The sequence below is a fragment of the Chaetura pelagica genome, unplaced genomic scaffold (assembly GCF_000747805.2).
Source record: "Chaetura pelagica isolate M959 unplaced genomic scaffold, ChaPel_1.0 scaffold604, whole genome shotgun sequence".
Lineage (NCBI taxonomy): Eukaryota > Metazoa > Chordata > Aves > Apodiformes > Apodidae > Chaetura > Chaetura pelagica.
Window position 1 is genome coordinate 374,466 of NW_009952965.1, and position 10,429 is coordinate 384,894.

A 10,429-nucleotide genomic window follows, 5' to 3' on the forward strand; every position below is an offset into this window, starting at 1 on the left:
GCTGTGCTTGGAATTCTCTTCTGTATAAGCAATGTAGCTTTTACAGTCAGCTTTTACTGTGCTGGTGTTTTTACTTCGTCCAAGAACTTTAGGAATCTCCTGTACAGTCACCTCCTTCCTGCTAGCAAGCCTGATGAAGGGTTGAGCTGTTTACTGAGTCACTGACCCTACACAATAAAAACATTCACCTTTTGAATGGAGTGTGAAAAACAAACCTATTCCTGTGTGAACTTTTGCCAGGTTAACTGGGAGAACACGAACCAGAATTGAAATGCAGGCTTTTGTGGGGCTTTCATCTCATTTTTTTTTAATATATGTGGTGTTTTGGAGGTGTAGATGATTAATTCTGTGTAGATTCTCTTTCTAAAAGGACAAAGGGGATATATTTCCATAAATAAGTTATTTGGGAAAGAGGGTGGAGCCAAGAATTGAAACTACAGATCTGCAGTTCTCTTCAGTCCCTAATTATCTGGGTCTTTGCTTCTAATGCAGAGGGGTAGGGATCTGTTCAAGCACAATAAAAATTACCAACATAGGCACTTCTGGGGCTGCTGAGTACCTTAAATCCAAACCCTAATCTTTCAATGTTGGGGAGAGTTGGGCTTGTGCTCTCCAAAAACTTTTCTCTTCAAGCACAACATGGATGTAGGAAACTAAGGAAAGAATCTCCAAGATACTTGGTGTGGGAAACTTAGTGTTTTGTGGGAGGCTTTTCCACTCTGGAAATGCTTCACCCTTGAAAAACCCACAGTGTTTTTCTTAACCCAGTTTTAACAGTTGAGCTGCTTCACTTCTGATGGCAAATACATGTGGGGAATTGATACATGGAGAGAGTTCAGTAAGTCTCCAAGGTGCAAGACCTGGACGTTGTGATTAGGAGGGATTGTTCCTGAAGGGCAGGCAGGCTGGTGTGTTGAATTATCTGTGGTGCCTTAACATATGGGATATTTTCCTAAGCTGAAAAGGAGGTGTCAGGGGAGAAACCTGAGATGAAATAAAAGTGCAGTTGTGTGCCATTTCCCCCCCTGCTCTTTGCACTTCATTGAGGAGTGTGCAAAGAATGTGAATTCCCAAAAATAAGCAGGAGTTGTGTTCTCACTTCTGTAAAATCTTGAAGGTGGCATCCTTTGAGCTCAGAGTTAGCTCCTGATGTAGTTCCAGAAGCTTTTGTGGCAAAGAACCAAGCATGCATCAAAAGTTCAGAAAGCCAGAAACCTGCTGGCATGTCATGAAAAGCAGATTATTATTTTATTTAATGGGGTTTGGCAGAGAAGCTTGAGAACAATGGCAGGGGAGGAGCAGGCTCTGACACGTGAGCTGCCTCCTGTCTCTGGCTGTACCTGGATCCAGGCTGTTCCTCCTCAAAATCAGGTTTGTCAGGAATGTCTCCCACCTTCAGGTCTAGGAAAGCAGTGTAGCTGAGAGCTTTTGTTATCTGAGAAGAGCAGGATCAATTTTAGGCAAAGAATGGGCCTCACTTCAGTACAATACAGGGCTTTGTCAACTTAGATTAAGAAAGCCCCTTCACTGCTGGTCCTGAGCTGAAGAGCAGCACCCTGCAGGCTGGTACAGGGGAGGTCTCACCTCAGTCCCAGCTCACCACCAAAAAACCTCATGCACAGTTCCCACAGCATGCACTGAGTTTTTTCCTGTTACAGCAATTTCTGCATCCTGATCCCTCCCCTCATTCAACCACCTCACACTCCTGCCCTGGGATATCTCCAGAGCTTCGAAATGATGTGGGAGTGCAGCTTATGGAAGCTGATTTGAGGAGCATTGTAAGATAATGGCATTGTGTGCCCATTTGGCTCCTCCTGAGCAATGCAGTGATGGGGAGATAATCCATTCCTGCAGCTTTCTTTGTGCTGGAGTAGTGATTTTTCTATCAAACCTGTCCTTCAAGAGCTCCATTTACACTTCCTGTCGAAATGTAGAGACTTATTAGTCATTTTCTGAGAAACAAGGCTGAAAACCTAAGGTGCTATTCTTGGTTACAAAGCTGAGGTGGGTGGCAGCTCATAATGAAGCACAATACCAAGCTGAAGGGTGGCTTGAGGTAGTGAAGAACTGCTTCTAGCCTGCAGAAATCTGGGCAAACTTTACACCAGTGATTTCTTTGTCACTGGGCTTATTGGTGTGACCCTTCTCAAAGTCATAAACCAACAGAAGAATATTTGTTGGCTTCCTGGTCACCATCATCCTGCAGTTTGTAAATGCATCACTGCTTGGAAGAGTGTTCTGCTTCCTCAGAAAACACTCTGCCTCTCAAGGAAAAAAAGCTTCCTAATTTTCAAATCCTGTAGAAGCATGAAGCTGGATGTTTGATTTAATAGAGTGCTGGCCCTGATCCTGTTGAAGTCTTGCTCAGTGCCATGGGAAGGCTAAAAAAAGGCTGGTTTCACCCCAAGAAGATGAATTCCCAGGGTTTCTATTCCTGAGTTGATGGGGAGAAGCTCCCTGAGGATGACTGAGTGGCTACATTCAAATCTTCTTTAAATTTCTCTGCTGTGGGGGGAGGAAAGGGGCAGCTGTGCCTGCCCAGCCTCTGTGAACACCCACACATATGGTGCAGTCCAAAAAGTAATTTAGAGATTTTGTGGGATTAGAATAATGAACACTTGCCTAAGGATTAGATGGAAATTTCTTTAGTCTAAGCCTGGCTTAAATATCAATTTAGTTCAAATAGCTTTCTGGGGAGGCTGAGACCTGGAGTGTATTGAAAAGCATTTTGGTGCTTCCATACACTCCTGTTACTGCTGTGAAATTGTTGTTAACTGGTTATCAGCTGCTTCTGGCAAGGATAAATTACTGGATTCAATTACACAATTAGTGAAGTAAGGGGTTGCTCTGACAGGATGTTTTGATAAGTTCTGGCTATTTTAAAAGTGAAGTGCTAATCAGCTGCCTGTGGTTGTAGCCTTTGGGGTCTGTTCCTGGGCCAAACTTTTTGTTACACTTGAGCAGTCTGGTCTTGTTTTCCCCACTACCCCCACTCCAGGTTGCTTTTTATGTAGGATGGAAGACTCCAGCCAGGTTTGTTGGAACTTGGCTTCTTGCAAAGTCGAGAAATAATTTCTGATGAGAAATGGAGCATTTTAGGTCAGTCCAAGATGCTGAGCTGGGTGATATTCCATATTTTACATTTCCAAGGAGATATCATGGGCAGTGGAACAGGTTGCCCAGGGAAGCTGTGGCTGCCCCATCCCTGGCAGTGTTGAAGGGCAGGTTGGATGGGGCTTGGAGCAACCTGGGCTGGTGGGAGGTGTCCCCCTCCCCCCAGGGGGGTTGGCACTGGATGATCTTTAAGGTCTCTTCCACACAAACCATTCTGGGATTCATTGTGGCACTTTTCTATCCTAAACTTACCCAGCAAGACACCTCGTACTCCTTGCCCCTCTGTGACTAAAAGAAACTCAGCCTTGAGATCTCTCAGTCCTTTATAAACTCAGCTTTGTAAAATCAGACCTGCTTTTCCCCAGTTAGGGAAGGCATCAATTCTCAGCAGTCTTGAAACCATGATCAGTGGTTTATTGGCTCAAAAGGACCAGGCAGCAGTTAAGTGTGAATGACACAATTGTTCTGGTTGGAGAAGACCTTGAAGATCATCCAGCCCAACCCTTCCCCCAGCCCTGCCAAAGCCACCACTACCCCATGTCCTTCAGCACCATCTCCAGGGCTTGGAAACCCCTCCAGGGATGGGGACTCCCCCCCTGCCCTGGGCAGTCTCTTCCAGTGGTTAAGGACAGTAAAAGGTGGTAGGATGGGCATGGACCTCTGGAGATCATCCATCCACCCATCTGGAGAGCAGTCTGCTCCTGCCCCTTGTTCCTGGGGAGCAGAGCCCGACCCCCCCTGGCTCCAACCTCCTCTCAGGCAGCTGCAGAGCCAGCAGGTCTCCCCTCAGCTCCTTGTCTCCAGGCTGGACACCCCCAGCTCCCTCAGCTGCTCCTGCTCACACTTGTGCTCCAGGCCCTTCCCCAGCTTCCTTGCCCTTCCCTGGACACGCTCCAGCCCCTCCGTGTCCTTCTTGTCCCCAGGGGCCCAGAACTGACCCCAGGATTTGAGCTCTTGTGCGTTCTGGAGTTGCAGTACATCAGGATAGTTCATTTGCTTCATCCCTTCTAATTTTTAAGTGTTAAGAGTGGGAAGTTTGGGCGAGCAGGGACCCACAAGGGTCATTATTTAAGGAACTGAGCATTTAATTCTGTTTTCATTAAAATTGTCCATTATAATGAGGGCAGGACTGTGTTGTGGGCACCTGCATCCTTACCAACAAACTTTAAGCCTGTTGGATTTCATGGGGGATGTTTCAGGCTATGTCTGGGGGTGGAGCTGGGTTTTGGAGTGCTCCATGGCACCTTCATCCTGCAAGTAAAAGGTCACAGTTCACTTTGGTTGGAAATAGCTGGCTCGTATTTTTTTCCAAATGGATGAGTGATGTAGAGACTTGGCATCAATCCCCATCTGAATAGTTTGGTCAGCTGTTGGTGACTTTAACTTCCTGGAGCACTTTAGATCTGCTTTTAAATCAGCATGAAAAAGCTGGTAGCATTGCTTAGGCCAGCTTCTTTTTTTTTTTTTTTCCTCCCTCCCTCTTGGGGAAAAAAAAAATAAAATAATCACAATTCAATATTTAACATACACCACAAAACCCTTGAGCCCTTTACTTGTCCTGGTGAAAGTAGCTCTGTCATTCCAGGTGGGATCATTGCTGTGTCTGTGTGTCCATGTGTACGTGTCCCCCCTCTGCTTCAGCCCCCCCAGCTCAGCCCTGTAGTTCTGCTGCCTCTGCTTCTCCTCCCTAGAGCAGCTCACAGACATCCACAACCTCTCTAGAAATACTTTGCTTTTTATATATATATCTATTTTTTTTCTCCTCTCTTTTCCACTCCTGTTATATTTTTACTTTCTTTTTTTTTCTTTGTGATGTGATGTTTTCAGCTGATGTATTGAAAGCAAACCCTTCTAATTTTGGAGCCCAGATCACAAGAGTGAGTTTCTTTCTACTAGTGTCTTTAGCTGTCATTTTTGTGTGTCCTCCCCTCTGATTTTGGTAGCTCCCAACCACATTTAGTAAATACAATTAGGTAAGAGAATCCTCTGTCTTGTCAAATCTTCCCCTTTTTCACAAAGCAATGTTCTCTTTACATTGGGCCAACTTAATTCCTCTAATCTGACCTCTGGGTTAGGCTTCAGATCCACTGTTCCTGTGTGTGCCAGTCTGACCCTGCTCCATTAAAGAGGCAGAGTCAGCCAGCCAGAAGCTATATTTAAAATTCACCCATGATTTGTACATCTGGTAGGAGAATTTTCCTGCAGTGACCACTACCTTGAGTCCTCTTAGTCTGTCAGGACCTTCAGGAAATGCCTGGAAACCAGGAGACTGTTTTCAAAAGCTGGGGACGTGGGGCTGGCTGGAATTGGGCCTTTTGAAAGGGTTTCAAATTGTGCACTAAAAAAGAAAAATGAATCCCTCAGGATGGCAGGGATCTTTCTTTGCTGCTTTCTGGTACTTAAACTTCTGCACAGCACCCTCTTAAAAATGCCTTGTGAATTTTCACATGTATTCAGAGGATCAAACATCAGCCTCTTTCCTAGGGCTTTGAAACAAGGACTTTCAAAACCGTTCTGAAGTCTGGGATGTTCAATCTCTGTTAGAATTGGATATCTTGATTTTCCTTCCAGTGTTTGAAATTCCTTGGCTTTGGGTTTGCTTCCTCACAGCATGAGATTTCTGGGGAACTTAGTGTTTCTCCCCTCTGAAGTATTAAACCCCCAAAAGACCCCACTGCATTTTAGAGCATTTTGTTTCTGGAGGCACCAGCTCAGAACTACTGTCAGGAAAGCAAGTAACTGTTTGTGGTGTATGTTGGATGATTTATTTGCTGACTGGAATCATTTGCATGGGATTTTTGGCACCTTCTCCAATGTAATTTGTACATTGCTTTTGTAAGACTGAATACCTGGGGAACTCTTGCACCAGCTAATCCCTTTCTGTTCCCTGGCCCATGCTATTAAGACTTCTGTCATGCACTGTTTGTCAAGTACATTTGCACACCCTTGTAAGAGCAGCAAAGTAAACAGTCCTTATTTTCCTCCCTCCTCCCCTTTTTCCTTACAGACTTTGCTTGTTGCTTTGGGATCAGCTTTGTTGCACATGCTAAAGAAAACCAGTCGTGTGGACTGGAAAGACTTGGTGTAGCCAAAAGTGATCACCAGTTGTCTTCTCATTGAGCTACTGGAAGGATGGCAACGTGTTCCATTTGGTTTGTTGAGCTCAGATGCTGTTGCTCCATCCCAGCTCAATAAATGTTCCTGGGGAGGGGCTTTACTTTCCAGTGCTACAGCAAAGAGACACCTTTAGACGCTTAACCACAAACTGCTTTGATCTGACCTGTTCCTGCTTTCTTTTGCCTCAGAGGTTGAAGGATCTCAAGCAGAGGGAGTTTGCTCGCAATGTCTCCTCAAGGTCACGGAAGGATGAGAGGAAGCAGGAGAAGGCCCTTCGGCGTCTGCACGAGCTGGCTGAGCAGAGGAGGCAGCCTGAGTGGTGAGTGTGGGGGATCCCCAGCACCCCAGGACACCTCTGCCTGGGACCATGGCCCTTTAGAGCAATAGAATTGTTTTGGGTGGAAAGGACTTTGAAGATCATCCAGTCCAACCATTCCCCCAGCCGTGCCAAGGGGACCCGTGACCCACCATTGACCCATGTCCCTCAGCACCACATCTACACGGCTTTGAAACCCCTCCAGGGATGGAGGAGACTCCCATCACCTCCCTGGGCAGCCTGACAACCCTTCTTGTGAAGGAATTCTGCTGCACTGCAATTCTTGATCCTGTAATTCTGTCTAACTTTTGACGACAAAGCTTCATACTTGAATTTGGCCTCACCCTGTTGTCTTTTTAGGGGTGAACTCACTAAAGTGGTAGTTCAGAGCACCCCCAAATTGTTTGATCCAGCAATAGGTTTTCTTCCAGTATTTAATATAATTGAAAAATGCAGATGTTTGTATAGAGCTGTTTTACTGAAGGCAGGAGTGCTTGGGATGGGTAGAAGGTGGGTAGGTGAAGCACCCAAGTAGCCAGCTGTTCTTCAGCTGTTTTCTCTGTCCACACAGTGCCCCAGGAAGTGGACCCATGTTCAGAACCACCACGGTGGCCGTGGATGAGGAAGGGGGGGAGGAGGACGAGTCTGCAGCCAACAGCAGTTCTTTCATCCAGACAACTTCTGGCCAAGCTCCAGAGATGATTACGGACAGAGGTTTCCTCAACACTGGACAAGTGGGTGGCACTGTTACGCCTGCCCAGCCAGGACAGGGTATCAGCTTTGGATTGAAGAGCACTTTGGGGACTCCACTCCAGAAGATCGGGGTGTCCTTTTCCTTTGCCAAGAAGACTCCGGTAAAGCTCGAGACCATCGCTTCTGTCTTTAAGGACCACGTGGAAGAATCAAGTTCTGCAGATGGAGGAAAAGCTGATGAGAGAGGGTCCTCAGATGCAGGGAACCTGCAGAAATCTGGTGAGGGTGAAAGCACAAATAATTCTGATGGCAAGGCAGAGGAAGATGACCAACATGACAAAGACAGTGGCTCTTTAGCCACTACCTTATCTAAACTAAAAAAGATGAGACGAGAAGATGGACCAATGGCAGTTGAACCAGAATACTACCACTATATTCCCCCAGCCCATTGTAAAGTGAAGCCTAATTTTCAATTCCTGCTTTTCATGAAGTCCACCGAACAAGTGGAAGCTGAAAATGTGAATAAAAAAAACACAAATGAAGTTAAAAAGGGGAACTCTCCAAAACCCAAACCTGGCAAGCACACCGAGAAGGCTGCAGAGAGCATGGGGCAGCAGAAGGAGCAGAGCATGACTGAAACTGCAGCTCAGCAGAGCAAAACAGAGCCCCAAGAAGTCCCAGAAAATGTGAGTGTGTCAGAGAGCAAACCCCACACAGAGAGCAACCTCCCTGAGCCAGACACCACTAAGGAAGCCCCTCAGCCTGTCCCAAGCTGTAAAGATGTCACTGAAGGACCAAAGCATCCCACAGGACCTTTTTTTCCTGTTTTGAGTAAAGATGAGAGCACGACTCTCCAGTGGCCTTCAGAGCTTCTCATCTTTACCAAAGCAGAACCATCTGTTTCCTACAGTTGTAACCCCCTGTATTTTGATTTCAAGAGCTCTCGCAACAAAGATGCTAAAGGTAAAGGGGCAGAGAAATCCAAGGAGCCGGGGGGGCTTTGTAAGGAAAATGTTCAGAGCGTGGAATCTGGGGAGCAAAGTAAAGCCAAGGAGACAGAAAGTGCAGCTAACAGTTCTGCTCTGAAAGTGGAAACCAAATCCCTGTCCACCTGTGGCTCCCAGAACAAGCAGGACTCCAGTTTGGCAAGTGTGGGTAAAGGAGAGGAAGAGGACAGTGGTAAAAGCGTAACTGGGAAGAGTAAATCTGGAAGATCTCATAAACACAAAAAGAAAAAGAAGCACAAAAAGTCCAGCAAACACAAACGTAAACACAAGGAGGAAGCTGATGAGAAGAGCCGGAAAACTGACCTGGGGGAAGAGAAACCCAAGAAACGGAAAAGACGCAGACACAGAAAAGGCAAATCTTCCCTGTCGGCTGAATCGGAGCGGGCGCTGAAGACGGAACTGGCTGAAGAGTGTGGGCATTTCCAGAAGAAAAAGTGGTGCTCCCAGGAGACCCAGAGGAAGTCTCTGTCTGCGGAAGAGGGAAGCAGCGGGAAAAAAGAGGACGGTGGCAACTCCTGCCCGGAGCATGGCAGCAAAAAACACAAGACTGAGCTGCAGCAGTTCCCTGCTTCCAGGAGACGGTGCGTGGGCCCGTCCCTGGGCAGGAGCAGCCGCAGGAGCCGGCAGAGCAGCAGGGATGAGGACAGCGAGGAGGGGTCCCCGGGGCAGGAATCCCCCTCCCACTACAGCGACGACTACGAGTCGGGCAGCGAGGGCTCCCGGAGCCGCTCCCGCTCAGGGCGCCGGCGCTCGTCCCGCAGGTCCTACTCCAGCAGCTCCGATGCCTCCTCCGAGCAGAGCCGGTACAGCCGGCGGAGGAGCTACTCGGACGACAGCTACAGCGACTACAGCGACCGCTCCAGGTGCCACTCCAAGCGTTCCCACGACTCAGAGGATGACTCTGACTACAACAGTTCCAATCACCGATCCAAGAGGCGCAAATATTCCTCCTCGGAGGACGACTACAGCTCCAGCAGGAGCAGGTCGAGGAGTCGGAGCAGGAGCCGGACTCACCCTCGAGACAGGTCGAGGAGCCGGGGCAGGACGCGCAGCAGCAGCTGCAGCCGCAGCCGGAGCAAGAGGAGGAGCCGCAGCTGGAAGCGGAGCCGCAGCTACAGCCGCGACCGCAGCCGCAGCACCAGGAGCCACTCGCAGAGATCCCTGTCACGGAAGGGCTCTCGAGGCCACGAGAGCCCTGAGGAGAGGAGGCCTGGGAGAAGAGACTTCATCAGGTCCAAAATCTATCGCTCTCAATCTCCTCACTATTTCCGGGCAGGCCGGAATGAAGGAGCAGCGCTGAAGAAAGAGGATGGCAAAGGAGAGGATCTGAAGGGATTGGGATCCCACAACAGCAGCAGCTCTGGCACTGGGAGGGTCTCAGAAGGTGACTGCAGTCCTGAGGAGAGGAACTCGGTCACTGCAAAGCTCCTTCTGGAAAAGGTTCAGTCCAGGAAGGTTGAGAAGAAGCCCAGTGTCGCTGACGAGATGCTGGCAGGACCCAACAAGGTGGGCATAAAGCTCAAAGATCCACCCCAGGGCTACTTTGGCCCCAAACTTCCTCCTTCCTTAGGTAACAAACCGGTTCTCCCCTTAATTGGGAAACTGCCAACGGTTCGAAAACCCAACGCAAGAAGGTATGAAGAGTCTGGCTTGGAGAGGGGAGAGGAGCAGGAGCTGTCAGATTCCGAGGATGCTTCCCAAGGCATGGAGGAGGGGCAGTTGGCTGGCCAGTCTCTCCTGGAAGAAGTGGGTCTGGCCATGCAGGACAAACCTCTGGATGAGCAGAAACATGATGAACCTGCCGTGGAAATGCCGCCCGTTCCCCTGGAAGCACCGGCGCTCCCCGAGTGCTTTGCCTCTGGAGATCTGGTCATGCCACACAACTTCCTCTCGGATCCCAGCGATGGCGATGGGCTGGAACCCATGGATGGGGGCAACCAGCCTGTCCCAGTGGAAACCAGTATGATGCCCTTAGTTCCGGATGTTGAGCACTTTCCTGGCTACGTGCCTCAGGGTGGGGAGCCGAGCATGGAAGGGGATCGGGAAGGAGAAGACTCATCCCTAGCACCACTGGAGAGCCAGCCCATCACCTTCACCCCTGAAGAGATGGAGAAGTACAGCAAACTGCAGCAAGCTGCTCAGCAGCACATCCAGCAGCAGCTCCTGGCAAAGCAGCAGAAGG

At 48.7% G+C, this 10,429-nt stretch overlaps 1 protein-coding gene across 1 annotated transcript in view; it reads left to right on the forward strand.

Annotated features, from left to right (window-relative positions):
* Positions 1–10,429, forward strand: part of GPATCH8 (G patch domain containing 8) — a 45,165-nt gene that overhangs the window by 29,391 nt on the left and 5,345 nt on the right. Inside the window, exons 6-7 of the mRNA XM_009995701.1 lie at positions 6,420–6,550; positions 7,119–10,418. Of these exons, the coding sequence (XP_009994003.1) occupies positions 6,420–6,550; positions 7,119–10,418 (3,431 nt within the window). The remainder of the gene's footprint in view (positions 1–6,419; positions 6,551–7,118; positions 10,419–10,429) is intronic.